The sequence below is a fragment of the Suillus plorans genome (genome assembly GCF_016647745.1).
Source record: "Suillus plorans strain S12 chromosome Unknown HD556scaffold_1, whole genome shotgun sequence".
NCBI lineage: Eukaryota > Fungi > Basidiomycota > Agaricomycetes > Boletales > Suillaceae > Suillus > Suillus plorans.
In genome coordinates, this window is record NW_024537385.1 from 1752653 (window position 1) to 1770994 (window position 18342).

Below are 18342 nucleotides of genomic sequence, written 5' to 3' on the forward strand. Positions count from 1 at the left end.
GAGCTCCCTGCTTGGAGCCGTAAAGTGCCATGTTTAGGCGCACGACTGGGTGCTTAAACTGTGAGTCAACATTGAGTCTGGGTGGAAGTTGCATGAATATGACTTCATTAGAGTCAAGTTTTCCATTGAGGAAAGCACTGTGAAAATCGAAGATGTCAATGTCCCAGTCATTGCAGGTGGCAATTGCCATGATCGCCCAGAGAGAAGTGAGGTGTGTGACCAGCACATACATATCGTAATAGTCAACACTGTGCACCTGTGAGTAGCCTTTTGCGACTAGTTGAGCTTTATACTTATCAATTTCCCTGTCTGTATTTCTCTTAATGTGGAAGACCCATTTACATCTAAGGTAGCTCTCAAGTGCGTTCATCAGACCTCACATGACAAATCATGACAATAGTGTTACAAGTAGATAAAATATACATCACAATTCAACTACAACACATATAAAAAATATCGCATCGCACAACGATGCAGAAAAATGATAAAAAATTATGAGCGCTTTCTGTTTTCCAAGATAACAACAGGAAGAGTTGTTATGTTGAAATTTTGAGTTGGAGAGTACTTATTTGCTGAAAAGTACTGTGTATGTGTTGTGGCAGAGCTTGTAAGTAATTCTACCTTGAGCATGGCTGGGCGCAAGCGCAAAGTGATGGCCTGGATGGCCAACTTACCATGGAAGGAGAGGAGAGTCGGTACTGATTCATGCAACAAGGAAAATGAGGACCCTAGTTGTTACTATCACTCATGTTTCAGACAAACAACTCCACCTTTGAAAGTTTCGGCTTGTCCAGCATCAATTATCCTTGCAGTCGTCACAGACCTGTCACATCACGTGAGGTCTGATGAACGCGCTTGAGAACTACCTTAACTATATTTGCTCCTCCTGGCTTCTCTACAATCAACCAGGTGTTTGCATCATTGAGCATGGTAAGTTCCTTTTTCACTATATTGTCCTATTTTGGCCAGTCTGTTCTAATGCAGGCATCTTCCAGTGTTGTGGGATCCATTCCCTCTACTTCTTCCACTCCAGCCACCATCATGAAAACCTCTTCGTCATTGTCATCAAGCTCGCCTTTTTCACTGCCCACTCCTATCTCAATAGCTAGATGACTATACTCCCCCACAGGTTGCATGCCTTGAGGTAAGTCTGAGCTTTTGCTGTCAGTGGTGCTGGCACCTTCTCTTAGGCTCTTGATGTAGGCTGATTCTACTCTTACTCTTCCAGAGCAACACAGCTGTGTATTGCCTTCAAATTGGGCACCTAGGTGGTCAGTGGGAGGTGGGTTGTTCATTGCGGGTGATGGTTGACCGGTGAGTTTTAAACTGACATCATTGATTTGTACCATGTTGCTAACTGGTACTTTTCTGGATGAACTGACATCATTGATTCATACTGTGCAGTCTGCTGGTATGTTACCTCCTTCTATAGGCACTACCACCTCCATTGTGTCAAATATAACACTCCTCTCCACAGCAACCCTTCTAGATTCCAGCAGGTAGATGTGGTGACCATTGCTAGCATGGTCAAATCCCACCCATCTGCCTTCTACGGCTCGCATGTCGAGCTTGGAACCATTTGGCAAATGGACCTTCATGTGGTTGCCCCACTCCGGTGTAGGGATTTATTTCTGGCTGGGCTTGTAGAGACTGTTTTTACCTTAACTTATGTTGGCACTTTTGTAGCTTACATAAGGAAGTTATTGTTATCTTTTCACCAGTTACCAGTATGAGTCAGAGTACTCAGCAAGTTTTCATGATATTTCCTCTCCTCTGAGCCTTGAGCCTGGTCCAGAAACCCTTTAGGGTCGAATAGTAGCTAGGTTCTGCAAGACCCAACATTGTTCAGACTCACCATCTGAATTGTTGTACCTTCACCGGTAAGTTTTCCAGATTGGGTTTCTTCTTGTATAACACCTCATAGGGTGTCATCCCATTCAGCGCCCAGGTGGTGGTTCTATTTTTCAGCTAAGTTATGTGCATTATGGCCTCACCCCACAGGAACTTGGGCAATCCACTCACATGGAGGAGTGCATGCATGCGCTCAACAAGTGTACTATTCTGACATTCGGCTAGACCGTTGTGTTCTGGGGTGTCATGGATGGTGAGTTTTCTCTCGGTTCCTTTGCTTTGAAGATGATGTGAGAACTGTTCTCCAGTGTATTCTCCCCCTCAATCCGAACACAGCCTCTTTACCTTGGCATCGAACTGTGTGTTCACCTGGGATTCAAACACTTTGTATGTGTCGAATGTCTCATCTTTCATGTGTAAGAGGTACAGGTGCATGAATTGAGTACAGTCATCCATAAATGATACAAAGTACTCTTTATGCCCAGGAGTTTGCACTGGGGAGGGTCTCCAAAGGTCTGTGTGGACTTTGTCATTGAAGTTCTCTTGGCATGGATGATCGCGATGAAGGTGAGGAATCTTGACTATAGGTGAAAACACCAAAAACCAATGGGGACTCTACAGCAAGACCTGGACACGAGAATACAACTTGACCCAAAGGACAGCTACTGAGAGAAGTTCCTCGCTAATAAAATGGAGGGAAACTCTGTCAACTAGACGGGCACTTAGTAGGTGCGAGAAGATAATGTGCGCGAAGGCGCATGTAAGCGGAGGCGCACTTTGAGCGATAAGGGAAAGAGTCTTCAAAGAATAGTGGAAGCACAGGTGATAGTCGATAGAGAAGTATAATCTGATTTCTAGCACTGAGGTGGAATATACACTTTGCAGTATACTGAGATAAGGGAAAAGTGGGAACCCTAGTCCTAAAAAACCCTCCATTGCGCCCGAGAATTACGCTATGTGGTGCATCCGAGCACGGTACCGAACCAAGTAACTATATCAACACTAAATATATATTAAAGCCTAAGATAGGTGTTCTGTATGTAAGCGCAGAGATTGGACTGAGAATACGTCAATTCAATAAGATCGATAAGAATAATGCACCAGTAAATCAGCGAGGACGTAGGACAGACAGATAGACAGGAGCGCAAAGACCTAGGGTGAGGCACATGAAGCACGAGTGCCAGTAAGGCGCACGCAAGACTGATCCTATGCATAAGAGCTGGAATGTATAGGGGATTATGTGGGTAAAGGGCTGCATATTTAGCATAGAGACGTGCAAGTCTCTACAACGAACTTTGCTGATAGGCTTTCGGGTGGCCTTTGCATACTTGCATGAGTTGCATTTCTCCAACATAGAGTCTGAGGGGTCTATGGTGAGTTCAGTAATGGTGCCTTCCTTTAGCATTCATTTGATGCTGTCTGGAGTGATATGACCTAGTATAGCATAAGCATCTCCCATGATGAGTACTTTGTTTGTCTTTGCTGCTCCTGTGAATGGTCTTTTAGGACCTCTTATACAGTATAGGCCTTTGTTAACCAGAATTTCCCCCAACAGCTTCCTTTTGTCATCGAAGATCTTACAGACACTCTCCTGGAACAATGTGACACATCCCACTGCAGCTAGGCGGCTGATAGAAATGAGAGTTACACCCATTTTTGGCGCATATAGGACATCCTTGAGTAGTACATGTGTGCTCAAGCTGCCATTCGGCAATGAGATCATGATGTTGCCTTTCCCGGTTGCTTCAAAGGTATGTTTGTCTGCAGTTGTTATCAGTTTTGGAGCTATATTGACGAACTCTTGGAACAGGTCGCAGTACAACGACACATGTCATGACGCACCTGAGTCAAACAATTTGATTCATTGTTCTCGATGTTGGCTTGAGCTCGTCAGTATCAAGTAAGTGTATGTGGTCTGCTTGTTTGTTCCAGCGGCTTTGTGTGCTAACCAGACACCCTCAGGTTCTTCATCTTTGTCCTTTTCTTTGGCGCTAGCTGCAGTCTCAGGCTTCTTATCTTTGCCCTTTGCCTCCTGCTCCTCCACCTCCAGAACCTCTGCAGTCTTTTTGCATGTGCCCATATTTGCTGCAATTATGGCAATTTCCTTTGATTCGTCGAGTACACTGACCTGGGTTTGTATTGTAAGCAGCATCCTCATTGGAGGATCTGGTCTTTCTCGACTTGGATGCTCAATGATTGTACTTGTCGATGATAGTCAACATCAATGTGTCAGAGGTGAGTTTAGCGCTGGAGACTTTGGCAGACACTGTTAGCGCCAATAGATGGGGGTTGTAACTGCTTGGCAACAAGCTCATGATCATTGCAGCAAAGCTCTTGTCAGTAGGTGTGTGTCCTAGCGAGGCTAATTGTTCTTTTATTGTTCACATTCTGTTGAAATGCTCTCTGATGTTCCCCTTTTCAGTACATTTCTGGTCTTGGAGCTTTTGCAATAGCTCCACAGACACTATGTACAAGCACTGCTCAAACAGGTTCAAAAGGTGCATAAAGATCTCCTTTGCCATGTCTAAGTTTTTGATTTGGATGAACAGAGAGTCAGGGATTGTCCCCGCTATCTGTTGCTTCATTATGGCCTAGCCTGTGCACCATTCTTTCAGCTTAGTCTTATATGTGCTGACTTCTTTCACTTTGTCTGGTGTAGCAGGTACCCACAATGTTCCTCTGTTAGGCAGTGTCCCACGTCATTGTTCTGCCCGCTCTTGGGTCCACACTGTGGGCGGCCAAGCGTATGCTGATGAGATTGTGTCCTCGAAGATGTGTCTTGAGAGCCTGCGAAACATGTGTGCAGAACGTGTGGCACAGACCAAGGGGGTGTCGCCTCCTTTCGGTGAGGGGGTGACTAGTCCAACTCCTGGCGGTGATGGTGGTCAAGACCTCGTAGATGTCGAGCCAAATGTTGATGTGCCAGAAGTCATGGCCAATGCCTGCATCGAGGAACAAGTCAATGTCGCTGTAGAAGAGGAATGGGAAGTGTGGTAATATGAGTGGTGTGAGATATACTCGAGTAGTCCTCGATGAGCAAGATATACGTCGGCCCAAGGGGATTGCTACTGAGAAGGTTCCTCTAAGTGTATATGTGGAGGGAAACACTGGACCGGTGTAGGGATTCATTTCTGGCTGGGTTTGTAGAGACTGTTTTTACCTTACCTTATGTTGGCACTTTTGTAGCTTACATAAGCAAGTTATCTTTTCACCAGTTACCAGTAGGAGTCAGAGTACTAAGCAGTTTTTCATGATATTTCCTCTCCTCTGAGCCTTGAGCCTGGTCCAGAAACCCTTTAGGGTCAAATAGCAGCTAGGTTCTGCAAGACCCGACATTGTTCAGACTCACTCTCTGAATTGTTGTACCTTCACCGGGCGCTTGGTCAAGCCTGGTAAGGCGCGCGAGCGAGCGGAAGTGACGTAAAGCGCCGATGAGTGACGACGGCCGACAATAAGCGACGACGCGCAACTTATAATGGAAGCACACGCTAAGCGGAAGCGGTGCGTGCGTGCAGGTGGTGGAGCGCAGCGACTCTTAATGAGTCAGAAAACTAATTGGCAGAGTTTCTAGTAATGTACGGCGGCGGGCGCTCCTATTGTACTTCAGATATTTAAGAGATGTGAGGGAAACTTAGACTTAGAGTCCAACGATATGCGGGCAGAAAGATAATCATTACACAGTTTAGGCGCGTATATATATACTAAGTAGTACTAAGCGCTGTCAAGCGCTAAAGCGAACCGAGAAGTGAAGTGGATACGAGATATGGCCATAAGCGCCGGAGATATGTCAGGATAATTGGAAATAGAAGGGTAATACGCACCAACGAACCGAACGGACATGGAATGGATGGACGGAGGACGAGCGATGGAACCGAGGATGCGCGACTGAAGCGCTTGTGCGCGCAAGCGGCCGATGGAGTGCTCAAGTGCGCATGATGAGATATGAGTCACGCTATATTAGGAAGTGATAGAGACGATGGGAATTTAGATCCCTGCAAGCCCACAGAGATATCAGTCTCTACATCGCGCTGTGCAGCAATTGTAAATGAGACCCACTCAATCCAGACTACGACATGTCAATCCCCCCTGCAACCTACGAAGAAGCAATGAAACAGTCAGATCACGTGCACTGGCTTGCGGCCATGAAGGCCGAGCTTACCCAGGCTATGCTGTCATATTTATGCATAACCATGGCTAACTACAGGTATTTTGGTTATGCATGGCTGTTGCTAATTCCCAGACCCATGTATTTTATGCATAATGGTGCCTGCACCTCATTGATCCTTCCCACAATATTTCCACACCTCATAGCTTCGCATTTTTGGCCACCTGCCGTGGGAATTACCCCACAACACCCAAAACATTACCCAATATGTTATACCCCACAATTTCAATTATTCCCACACCCTCCCCACTTCACTGCAGCTTCACCACCACACTACAACAGGTCCCCCTTTATATACAAGTAGTTTAGTATATATGTGTACAATATAATATAATAGACTGCTTTCTTTGTTTGTTTGTGTCACTGCTCCTCCTCCAGGAGCAATTCAACATAGGGTAGGGTACAGAACACTTTCGCATTTTTGCCCCTTTGGTGGGGAAGTGTTCTATTATATTCAGAACATGTTTAGGAGTATATATAAAGATATTCCCATCTTTATTTGACCCCCTGAAGCACCCTACATCAATAGATATAGCACATATGCAAGAAAACACAAAATATGTTCCCATTTAATTGTTTCTGGGTGGACAGACTTGAAAAAATGATTCCCAGAATCTATTAAACAATAGTAACAATGTATCAGAAGTCCAGGACCATAGGACAAGACCTTGTTGTGTGGTGCATCCCCCCTCTCCTGGTGGTTCACCCCCTGTGAAATTTTTTCCTGAAGGACCGGACCTCAATTGAGGTGAGGGCTCTATTTCTATGTACACTTGGAGTAGATACATCATATAGCTGGCCCAGGACACACATAGGATCTTGCTACAGGAACAAAAACATAGAAAATCCCACTTTTGATACTTTTGATGTTTTTGAGTGCCTTACTCTTACATAAATGACCAGTTCTGCTCATATATAATCAGTAGTACATTCCCACATATGTTATATGCCAAGGATCAGCCCCACATATGGTGCAAATATGATATCTGATGTACAGGGGGTATTTCTACTGATAAGAATCCTACATAGTAATCAAGCCTGTGATAAATAATCAGAGACCTGTAATACCTCTCTTATATGTCCCTGATAATGAATCTGAAGTTTTAGAAAGATCTATGAAGGACTGACTGAATGACAAGTAAAATGACATATGTGTGAAAGTGACAATTGACATCTTTGTACACAAAATCACATTTATATATGGTACAGGTCAGATATTTCATTGAAAATATGTAGGATACATGGTAGACTACTAAAGAACCTATATCACATACTGCCCTGAGGTTGGAGGGTGGTGGAAGAGATGTGGTGTATATCTGAGTTGACTCAGTATTAAAGTCCTACTACTCCATTTTCGATGTTTTGGGTCTTTGAACTTTCCCACACTCAATTTCTTATCTATTTCACTTCCTCAGCACTCAATTCTTGATAGATTGTTTTGTAAATGTAGACATATGATACTGAATATATTTGAAATCTACTCCAGGTGTCTGATTATTAAATTTTGATGTTTTGAAAGTATAGGCTCCTTATCAGTAGAAATAGCAAGCATCCACACTAGCCAAATCTTCAGCCTATTTTGAGCTGATCTGTGTCATATAGAGCAAGTATATATGCTATGCTAATGATATATGATCAGGCTGGATTATTTATGCAAGAGTAAGGCACTCAAAAACATCAAAAGTATCAAAAGTGGGATTTTCTATGTTTTTGTTCCTGTAGCAAGATCCTATGTGTGTCCTGGGCCAGCTATATGATGTATCTACTCCAAGTGTACATAGAAATAGAGCCCTCACCTCAATTGAGGTCCGGTCCTTCAGGAAAAAATTTCACAGGGGGTGAACCACCAGGAGAGGGGGGATGCACCACACAACAAGGTCTTGTCCTATGGTCCTGGACTTCTGATACATTGTTACTATTGTTTAATAGATTCTGGGAATCATTTTTTCAAGTCTGTCCACCCAGAAACAATTAAATGGGAACATATTTTGTGTTTTCTTGCATATGTGCTATATCTATTGATGTAGGGTGCTTCAGGGGGTCAAATAAAGATGGGAATATCTTTATATATACTCCTAAACATGTTCTGAATATAATAGAACACTTCCCCACCAAAGGGGCAAAAATGCGAAAGTGTTCTGTACCCTACCCTATGTTGAATTGCTCCTGGAGGAGGAGCAGTGACACAAACAAACAAAGAAAGCAGTCTATTATATTATATTGTACACATATATACTAAACTACTTGTATATAAAGGGGGACCTGTTGTAGTGTGGTGGTGAAGCTGCAGTGAAGTGGGGAGGGTGTGGGAATAATTGAAATTGTGGGGTATAACATATTGGGTAATGTTTTGGGTGTTGTGGGGTAATTCCCACGGCAGGTGGCCAAAAATGCGAAGCTATGAGGTGTGGAAATATTGTGGGAAGGATCAATGAGGTGCAGGCACCATTATACATAAAATATGTGGGTCTGGGAATTAGCAACAGCCATGCATAACCAAAATACCTGTAGTTAGCCATGGTTATGCATCACCCTGCCATGAACAGGTGGCTTGCCACCATGAAGGAAATGGGTGTTTACAAGATGACGAAGTTACCTGAGGGGCGCAAAGCGATAGGAAATCACTGGGTCTTAGAGTTTAAAGAGGACAATAAAGGAGGTCCTATCCAGAAGGCTCGACTGGTCACTCAAGGATTTTCCCAAGTTCCCGGTGTCAACTACAGTGCAACCTTCGCTCCAGTGATCAAGACGGCTTCAGTTCGCCTCATTGCAGCACTCGCATGCCGCCATGACTGGGAGCTCGACACGTTTGATGCATGGCGTGCATTCTTATGGGAAATCCTGAAGGAGGAAATTTACATGTAGTGATGTGCACGGCCCGGCTTCAGGCCGTGGGCCAGGCCAAGCCGGGCCTGAATAGGCCAAGCCAAGCCGGGCCAAAGTCACGGCCTGGTGGCGGCTTTGGCCTGGCCTGACATTATGAAAAGCCGAAGCCGCCGGCTTGGGCTGCGGCTTTTGGAACTGTGCCTGAGGCTTGCAGCGCCCCAAGAATCTGGCTTCTATCTCGTCTTGTTTTAGCTTTTCAATCACTTCCATTAATATTGTGCTTCATGTCTCTTAACTATACCAACTAGCTGATCATATGCATCAGATGACTGGTGAGCCATAGATATTGTCATATATGCTGATATTATGATCATATATAGAAAAGGTTTTCGTATTGCTGATACAGATTACGAGTACCTCGATCCCATCATTGGCGTGAGTATCTTTTTGAGTTATGCTCATGTTCATTATGACCCCTCACAGACACCTAGTACTTTTCGGACGTTGTGATCTAGCCTGGACATTATAATGTTCTCCACGGACAGCGGCAGCGCGGACACTAGACCTTACGGACCTGAAACTCACATTACCCCACGAATCTAAACATTCCTCATTTTCATTCCCTGTCACGCCGAATCGTAATTATTACTCTAGTTGATTGGACCGTTGTTCCATATCCCGAAAGTGCGGATTCTTTGTCTTCGAGTGCACGGTGTTCGCGTCGGAGCTCAGACTCATGCATCTTCTCGACATCGTTGAAGGAGCGCTCAAGACTCTCCCAAGCTTCCTGTTCATGTTTCACTTGAGTTACTAAGTCTTTGATGTGCCCTGCTAGTTCTTCCTGATGGGCTCGGTTTTTGCACATCTGTGTTCATTTTGCGCGAGCTCAAGATGACACTGATATACTTCAAAAAGGCAACTGTCCTCCTCGCTACAAGTGGTGTTTTCGTCAGTACGGGCGATGTATATTCGCGCATGTAGACTCGACTCTGGATGGGGGGCTGGAAGCAGAAACATGACTCGCTGTCGTGACGTGCCGCTCAGGCTGCCGCATGCAGGACAAAACTACATTCTAAGATGTGCAGGTATGTCATATGGTTGAATCCCGGTTGAACAGCAACCTGCTCATACTCACTTTGTCAGGACCATGAATTCACTACTCGAGCCGCGGCTCAGGCCAGAGCCGGGCCAAAGCCAGCCGTCATTGGCGGCTTTGGCCCGGCCTGGATTTTTTGCAGGCCAAAGCCACGGCTTTTGGGCCAAGCCGGGCCGGAACATCACTATTTACATGTGTCAGCCTAAGGGCTTCGAGGAAGGAGACTGGGCTCTAATGGTATGGCTCATGCTTCGGACGATCTACGGACTAAAGCAGTCCACTATGGAGTGGTACGAGCAAGGACGCGCAGTGATGACAGAACTCGGTGAAGGTTCAACGATACTGAGAGGAACAAATGATGCTCCTGACTGTATCTATAAATGTTGTAAGGTCGCGCGTTGCCTAGTCTGCTATACTTGAGATGACAAGTGCGTTCGACCCTAAAGGGGAAGCGAGTGCAGCAAGGATCTAGAAGTAGGCGCTGAAGGCGCTACTGGTTGGCTGATGCAAAGCGCGGGAAAGCGCAGGCGCGCGCGAGGCGCGGGAAAGTGCACGCATGTATATAGAGAAATGAGATGATAGTGCTACTTTCTAGGGAGTGATTCCAACTAAGCTCAGTTGTGTAGTGTGAACATGGGGGTTGCTAAACTCCTCTCTGGTATGTACTACTGGCGCTTATGTATGGCGCCTAAGTGCTGTCATGCGGAGCCGAAGCGCTAGCGAGTAAGGTATGTAAAGATATATGTAAGTAAGGGTCCATGATAAAAATAAAGGTGGAATGATATGCAAATAAGAGAAATGGAAATATACGCACTAGAGAGCTTGGTGGACAGTGGATGGATGCTTCTGGATGGCTGGCACTATAGGGCGCTCAAGCGCGGGAAAGCGTGCGCGCATATACATCGTGAAGCGCGGGAGTGTGCGCGCATGTTGCGCGTTGCGCGGGAAAGCTGCACCTCATATAGGAATAGCTGCGGATAGCATGCAGAGTGATGCTACAAGTTCATGCCATGTACTCCCTAGTGAAAACTGCCATATCACACAATGTGAGGCATGAGTCTCTACATCGGCTTCACTCGTTGTGCAGTTGATCATGCCATCTTCATTTACGACAAAACTTCCAGCTCTACCAGTCACATCTTCTGCATCGTCGGTTGGCACATTGACGACGGAATGGGGACCTCAAACTCCAAGCCTTTCCTCACCTACGTCAATGGACACATAGCTCAATGCTTTGGGATCAAAGACTTAGGTCCCATTCAAAAATTCCTAGGAATCCAGTTCAAACGCCATCATGCCTCCCGTGACTTATGGATGCATCAAGGAGAGTATATTACATACCTCCTTGATGAATATGATCTCCTCGACTGCCACCCTGTACAACTTCCTCTAGACCCAAAGAACCCCTTCGGACGCGACATGGACACTTATGACAAGATCCCCAATCTTCTCACTTGCTTTCGTAAGATAGTAGGTGAACTGCTCTACCTAGCTGTTTGTACATGCGCAGACATCGCATTCGCCGTCAACGCACTAGCCCAACACTGCACTCAGCCTTCACCTCGCTTTTATGCCGCCGCTAAGCGACTCCTCTGCTACATCAGTGGAACTGTAAACTTACGTTCTCATTATGGGGGTGCACATGCTGATGAAGGGCTGCATGGCTATTGTGATGCTGATTTGGCAGGTTCACCCAATGACCATCTCTCCATCTCCGGATACGTGTGGTTCTTGTTGGAAGAAGAGAAGGAGATACACGCAGTCCAGAAGTATGGATGCATGCTACCAGCTCCGGAGGATTAACCTCCGAGCTTCTTTTCCTTTTCCGTGTCGTTATCATACTTATCGTTCTTATCACCTTCCACACCACACTGTTTCCCTACCAGCAATGTTGTCACTGGTAGTTATCTTGCCTTCTTGCACTTCTCGTGGACTCTTGGTACTTATATGCAGTCCCCATCGTACTTTCACCTCAGCGCTGTTTCTAACTGTCCGCTGAGGTATGTATTGACTAGTTACTTGTACTCATCCTTGATAACTTGTACCCTAGACTCCATTCTAGGTATATATAATATTAGCGCTGTTTCTAACTGTCCGCTGAGACTCTGTTCTAGCCTTTAGTTCTTTGCAGGAGGCCTTATTGCACATGTGTCGAAAAAGCAAATGACACATTCTCTCTCCTCCACCGAAGTGGAATATATGGCGGTCACTCACACCTTGCAGGAAGGTATCTGGCTCAAGTCGCTGTTCACCGAACTTCAAGTACCATTTATCCTCCCAATCATCCTTTACATGGATAACACCAGTGCCATCTCGCTATCAAAGGAAGCTAAGAATCATATTCGCTCAAAACATATCGACATTTGCTGTCACTTTATTCACGAGTACATTGAAAAGGGCCTTTTCTTTGCTCTCTGGTTAGCTTCCCATAGGAACATCGCCAACATCCTGACCAAACCCCTCCCACATCCATTGTTCCTCAAGCAGTCCACCGAGTTGCAGCTGGTACCTCGGTGAGGGGGTGTGTTAGCATCGAGAGCTTGATATGTTGAGTCACTTACTTCTCTTGCTTTATCTTGTTATCTTGCACCATCATACCATGCATTATTTAGTGCTTCTCATCTTCTCTTCTCCGCACATTAATCCTCTGGACTCATTACCTAAGCATCCTCGCAGATATTTGTATCGTGCTCGTCTTTTGATTGCACCTCAGTATTTTGTTCCCGCAACTATACTGAGGCATGCATCGCACTCGTCGTATCTACATCTTGTACTGACTTGTACACTAGCCTTCGCTAGGTACTGACAATTTAGTATTTTGTTCCTGCAACTATACTGAGCCTTCGCTAGTATTATCAAATAACATTGCAACCGGCGGCTAAAGTTGAGGATGTCCTCAGGTTCAAACTACATTTCCCGTGGGACAAACACCACGATAAACCAAACTTGAGTGTCACAACAAACGTCGCACTTCAGATTCAATAGTACGGAGGCGCACGGGTCCTTTTTGCACTGTGGTTGAGTCTGAAATTATCCTATTTACAACTACAGTTGCAGACAGACAAACTTGACAATTTTCATAGCCGCTCAAGGTAATTTTTTGGAACCAAACCAAGGCCAGATTTGAACTAAGGGAGCCAATATGTCCAAAAACACTGCTCCAGAAGTTTTCCCATGAGGTTTTGGTTGGCCAAATTTTTGAGCGATTTGAGCAATGTTGTATACCCCTTTGGGGGATTGAGGACATCCAAGAGTGGGCCCAAGGTGCCCTCTGCACCAGGATTTGGTCAGAATCATCTGTGTACAGCTTTATTTCACCTCTTTGCAGTTGAAAGTAAATTATAGAAAGGGAAAAATAACATTTTGGGGCATACCGGAGGCAATTGCATTAATACTTGATGTTCTCTAGCGCTGAAATGACTCTTTGTTTTTTTAAAGATTCTGTTGATATTTTAACAGAAACATGTTCAGGACATCAAAAGGAAGGGATTGGCATATTTTTCATGAATTTTAGGGTCGGCCAAATTTTTAGCCTCCGAAACCCTTATATGGTGGTTTCTTGAGGTTTTATTAAAAATCTGCTCGCGCAAACCAGGTGCTTGGTTTCCGATTATTTGTGGCAGCAGGAAAAATCATTCTTTGAGCATGTCCAGAATTGTCGAGTTTGTCTGTCCGCAACTGTATTGTAGGCTAACCCCAGGTGCATCCAACTGTCTTGCTGTGTAAGATACGACGCAAAAACGATACGAGCCTGAGTAACACAACAAACAACACAAAGCAATGTGACTACAATTTGCTTTTCATTATTTCACCCCATCAGCGACGTTACAAACAGAAAATAAACAGATCCCATCGTAGCATGCCATAGTGGGTTTTCACTGGGCATGATTCTTGGTTTCTTGGCGTGTGCTTTTGCCAAGCTATATATTGCCTTGCTCGTAACGCTGAAAAGAACAACGGTGACTATCTTTTTGAATTCGATGTGTCGGGCAAAATTAATTTCGTTCCGTTACACCGTGTTAACAGCGTGTAGTGACCGAGTTCAATTTGAAGCTTTCATTTGAACTACATTTGTCTGAAGTTCTTGCTCCATATATGCCAACGAACGTCGAACGTTTGACGAACTTCACATAACTCGATGGACTTGAGAGGCAAGAGTTATTCAAAACATCTGCTCTAACCGACTTGTCATTCCTCGCTGCAAGCGCTGAATCTCTTCACGAGATCGAGTCATGCGGACTTTGTGCTATGCAAACTAGGACACAGATCGTGATGTGCCACGCATCCCTCAAGACCGTCCACCACGACTGACTTTTCACAGGAGTCAGGATGTTGCATCGCAACGCAAAATTGCGGGTGTCCTGCAGTCGCGTCCGACGTGGTTACATGACCATCGTGTGTCTAGTCATTCCCGCTTCCGCAGGTTTCCGTCCGTGATGACATTTGAATGCGGGTAATCGGGTCAACAACTCACCCCAAGCACAGAGATATGTGGTATGAACTTCATTTCAGCCGATCTCTTACCTATAAGTATTTTGAGGTTCGCCGGTTTGTCTGGTATCTTTGTGATCCTGTCTGTCCTTCCTCTTAGTGTCTCTGCCTAGTAAACATGAACACATTAATATCCATTCTTTACCTTGCTCTCATAGGCCTCGTTACTGCCGCTCCCTCGTCACTCATTCCAAGGCAGGGTATCAGCAGTGGACTAGCCTCCGCCTTGAAATCATGCTTCTCGCTCGAAAACAGCTGTAATGCGACCACAGTTGATCTCAGCAACTTTTATAACTACACGTCGTGTTTCCTCCTAACTGCATGTACGGAGAGCCCTGCACAAATCCTCAGCGCATCCGGGGCGCCTGCGACTCAACCCCGGCTGACTGAATCTGTCCGAATAAAGCTTGATATTTGTGTTCTTTGCTGATCTGGTGGTACTATAGGTTTTCTATGCCATAACAAATGGGAATTCGTACATGACCCAACAAAACTACATCAATGCGTATTATCATCAGATTTCCATCACTCCTGGCGGCTCCTACCCTGACGAGTAAATCTTCCTACAATATATCGGGGTTCGAATTCTTAACAATTTTATTTGCAGCATCGCTTACATTACTGGTCAATGGTCGACCATCGCTGCTTGGACCGGGTTCTGCGCCACTGAAAACATTCCTTATGCAAACCTCGCTGTGCGTACTCGTTGTTTTTGGACAATAATATGTCTCCTTACATGTTTTCCAGGACTGGCTTGAGTATGCATCTGTCCCTGGAGTGTGTCCCGCAGTGGCATCGTGTAACGCAACAGCGCCAACCATCCCATGCGCCCCTCAACCAATAACAGACAATGGTTCATGCACCGAAATGGCTACTCAGTGTCAACTTTGGGTGAACCAGGGTCTCTTCCAGAATGAATACTGCGTTCTCGCGAGCTTCTGCTATGCGTGGAGCAACACTGATGTCCTACTGCAACATGTATACCCGTATTATACCTCTCCAATGCCCACTACTGCTCAAGAGGCGAAGCTTTCTGAAGCAGTGTTCTATAATATGACGGGTGGAGCAGCATCAATGACTCAACAAAACGTGATCGATGCATATTACGAGGGCTTGGTAAGTTATCATTTGAGCTGTGTTGATAACTTGACGAGCTTTCATATCAACAGACAGGCACATGGAAATCCCTCGATGGAACTTTGACAGGGACGCCCGAGAAAACCGATAATGATGGGCCGTATCCAACCTCGTGAGTTATCACGAGATCTCTGAAGAATGACTATGAATATGTTTTCGTTTTCAAGCACTGACTATGTCATTGAGTTCTGGGGTATTATCAGCGCATGGACCGGTTTCTGCGATACACGCACTATCCCGTATGACAACCTAGCGGATTATCTCTCCTTTGCCGCCACTAGTGGATATCATCCAACTTGTTAGGGGAAATCGAGTTCTCAGTATCTGATCCGGACTCTGACCTATTTATTTCGAATATTTCGATATCCTGTCTTTCCAGATGACATTTTGTCATATTAATACCTTACCTTCGTTGATTTTGAATGATAAACATCCACTCGCTCTCCAAGCCATCCCCGACTCCCACATTAGTGGAGGAGCCTGAGGAACACACTGTATTTTTTCCTCTGCACCCAACTTGATCTGATTCGCCTGATTTCCCACCTGGATCTCTGACCCACCCTGGACCCAGAAATCTTCATGTAATAGTGAACTCACACGATTCTGTGAAATTTATTGTACTGTGCTGTTGCTTACGTCGGGCCGAGTTGGATGCCGCACCTGATGAGGCGTTGAGGTGTTGTTTGCTCGTTGCCTCCTTTTTGTCAAACGTTTCTCACCCTCTGTATTTGCTCTGTATCTTGTTTGTGCATTGTCTCGGGTTATATCGAGATGTTGTTGCAGCTGCTCTGCCTCGTCCGTATAATAAGTTGAATCGTGCGACTGGTGGTCGCACTCCGACAGGCCGTTCAAAAAGAGGCTGATATGCCCTTGGACCAGTCATGCATGTCGGGCCATGGCCTATTGTTCCCCCAGACAGACTGTAGACAAATTGATGAATTGTCGACTATAGTGACTTGACTTAGAACTTGTTTGGTCTGGCCGATAGTTTCAGTCCACGATCACATGCGAGTAATTCCTATGTTTCATTCTATACCTTCTACAAATCCTGTTATTTGTACAATATTTTATACAAGTTAACTTCTCAAGCGTCACTGCAGTATAAGTTAGAGTTTGGGAGCCTCGACGAAGGCGACACCCTGGAATTTCGATATCGTTAGGTGAGGTTGAATCGGACAAGAAAAAAACAGACCTTCGCGATGTTAGCAGAGAGCTCAGGAAGAGCAGCATCGACAAGCGCTTTCTCAGCAGGGGTGATCTTACCGAGACCATGGATCTTGGTGACACCATCAACCTGGGACATCATCAGCGTCAAGACATATAGCGCGATTGTGTTAACCTACACCGAGTTCGACTGGAGCAGAGAAATAATCTAGGTCCTCTCCAATTTCCTTCCTGAGGGCTTCACCACCCGTCTTGTCTGAAGCAAGGTTGACAAATGTCGGGGTGACGATTCCCTTTTCGCCATTTACGGCACGGATCACTTTCCCGGCAAACTCAGCACCGGCGTAAGCCATGGAAAGAGTTGCTGAGCCAGCACCGTCCTTCGCCTTGACAACCTCGTCTCCACCAAATTGGATGCGGTTGATGAGGACATCAACGGCGGCGGCGTCAAGGGATGCTGGCAGAGGGTGGGAAGATTGAGAGAGCAGGGGAACAATCTGATGTCATGTTAGTCACTTCTGAATGAGTATTCGAGAGCATAACTGACAGTAACGCCACTGTGACCACCGACCACGGGAACTGATACTGACAACGATAACGAACGATCACCAAGAACTTCAGAGACAAAAGTCGAAGCGCGAACGACATCCAGCGTTGTTACACCGAAAATCCTGATTACGTCCTATTAATGCCGGTCATACTGTTGATATCACGGTCTTACCTCTTAGGATCAAAGACACCATGCTTCTTGAAGACCTCCGCAACGATAGGGACTGTGGAGTTAACTGGGTTGGAGATAACAAGGACAAAGGCCTTCGGGGCCGTAGTAGCAATGCCAGTGGCGAGGTCGCGGACGATGCCAGCATTGATCTATGAGTGCATAAGTGGGGTTAGACTACCGAATGTAGCCGAGTAAGCTAACCTTGAACAAATCATCACTACATGGCGCCATAAAAATCAGTAACTTTAATACATAATAGCCCGAATAGCAACACCGACCGAGTCATCTAAGAAATCTCGTGAGCTATTGTTTGATTTGAGGTTTGTGCACCAGAACTCACACCAGGCTTTCTGGGAATACCAGCAGGGATCACGACGACATTAGCACCAGTCAGTGCTTTCTTGAGACCATCATCGGGAGGTAGGAATCCTTCGACTTTGGCAGGGGTAGCAATATGAGAAAGGTCCACGGCTACTCCAGGAGAGTTCACAATATCATAAAGAGCAAGCTGCATAAGATATATAAGTCATCATCTGAGCTGGATGCGTGTCTCGAACACTTTACCTCTGTCACAGCAGGGTTGGCCTTTAGGAGAAGCGATAACGGCTGGCCGATACCACCTATAGATAATTAAGGGATCTAAGCGATCGCGTAGATAGGGAGGCACTACGATACCTGCAGCACCGAGAACGACAGCTTTCATGATGTTTGAGGGTGTGGAAGAGTGAACTGTGAAAGAGTTCAAGCGCCGCCAGAGGTCCGTAGAGATATCGAAAGAGAGGTAACTAAGAATTATCCATGTAATATAGCAATTTCATGCAGGACCTAGCTCGAAAAGGATATGCTTATGATCAATTTGAAATAGACAAGGTAAATCTCAGCATGCGATTG

The 18342-nt window shown here is 45.5% G+C and overlaps 4 protein-coding genes across 4 annotated transcripts; 2 read left to right on the forward strand and 2 right to left on the reverse strand.

Moving 5' to 3' along the window:
• Positions 1-4371: 4371 nt before the first annotated feature.
• Positions 4372-4848, forward strand: HD556DRAFT_1436037 (uncharacterized protein; the record flags this gene model as incomplete). The annotated part of the gene is made up of 2 exons (XM_041305502.1): positions 4372-4426; positions 4511-4848. The coding sequence occupies 2 exons, from the start codon at positions 4372-4374 to the stop codon at positions 4846-4848; spliced, it is 393 nt and encodes a 130-aa protein (XP_041167974.1).
• Positions 4849-9434: 4586 nt separating this feature from the next.
• HD556DRAFT_1453981 (uncharacterized protein) lies at positions 9435-10120 on the reverse strand (the record flags this gene model as incomplete). Its single annotated transcript, XM_041308094.1, has 3 exons — positions 9435-9707; positions 9749-9887; positions 9978-10120. 3 exons carry the CDS (start codon positions 10118-10120, stop codon positions 9459-9461), a joined length of 531 nt encoding a protein of 176 aa, XP_041167975.1. The 3' UTR covers positions 9435-9458.
• A 4220-nt stretch (positions 10121-14340) lies between these two features.
• Positions 14341-16069, forward strand: HD556DRAFT_1319374 (uncharacterized protein). The gene is made up of 6 exons (XM_041301281.1): positions 14341-14823; positions 14876-14982; positions 15037-15124; positions 15177-15545; positions 15599-15678; positions 15734-16069. Exons 1-6 carry the CDS (start codon positions 14548-14550, stop codon positions 15867-15869), a joined length of 1056 nt encoding a protein of 351 aa, XP_041167976.1. The 5' UTR covers positions 14341-14547; the 3' UTR covers positions 15870-16069.
• Positions 16070-16572: 503 nt separating this feature from the next.
• On the reverse strand, positions 16573-18290 carry HD556DRAFT_1319381 (lactate/malate dehydrogenase). Its single transcript, XM_041301282.1, is given in 10 exon segments — positions 16573-16705; positions 16759-16860; positions 16910-17227; positions 17278-17401; positions 17452-17600; positions 17653-17669; positions 17769-17771; positions 17788-17959; positions 18016-18071; positions 18127-18290. 10 exon segments carry the CDS (start codon positions 18152-18154, stop codon positions 16673-16675), a joined length of 1002 nt encoding a protein of 333 aa, XP_041167977.1. The 5' UTR covers positions 18155-18290; the 3' UTR covers positions 16573-16672.
• Between the last annotated feature and the right edge of the window lie 52 nt (positions 18291-18342).

Coding starts and splice junctions, on each gene's coding strand:
- HD556DRAFT_1319381 (XM_041301282.1), bottom strand. CDS start 18,154: ATGAAAGCTGTCGTTCTCGGTGCTGCAG. Junction 18,072..18,126: donor TGTCGTTCTCGGTGCTGCAG/GTATCGTAGTGC, acceptor AATTATCTATAG/GTGGTATCGGCCAGCCGTTA. Junction 17,960..18,015: donor CCAACCCTGCTGTGACAGAG/GTAAAGTGTTCG, acceptor TATCTTATGCAG/CTTGCTCTTTATGATATTGT.
- HD556DRAFT_1319374 (XM_041301281.1), top strand. CDS start 14,548: ATGAACACATTAATATCCATTCTTTACCTTGCTCTCATAGGCCTCGTT. Junction 15,546..15,598: donor ATGCATATTACGAGGGCTTG/GTAAGTTATCAT, acceptor TCATATCAACAG/ACAGGCACATGGAAATCCCT. Junction 15,679..15,733: donor GATGGGCCGTATCCAACCTC/GTGAGTTATCAC, acceptor TTCGTTTTCAAG/CACTGACTATGTCATTGAGT.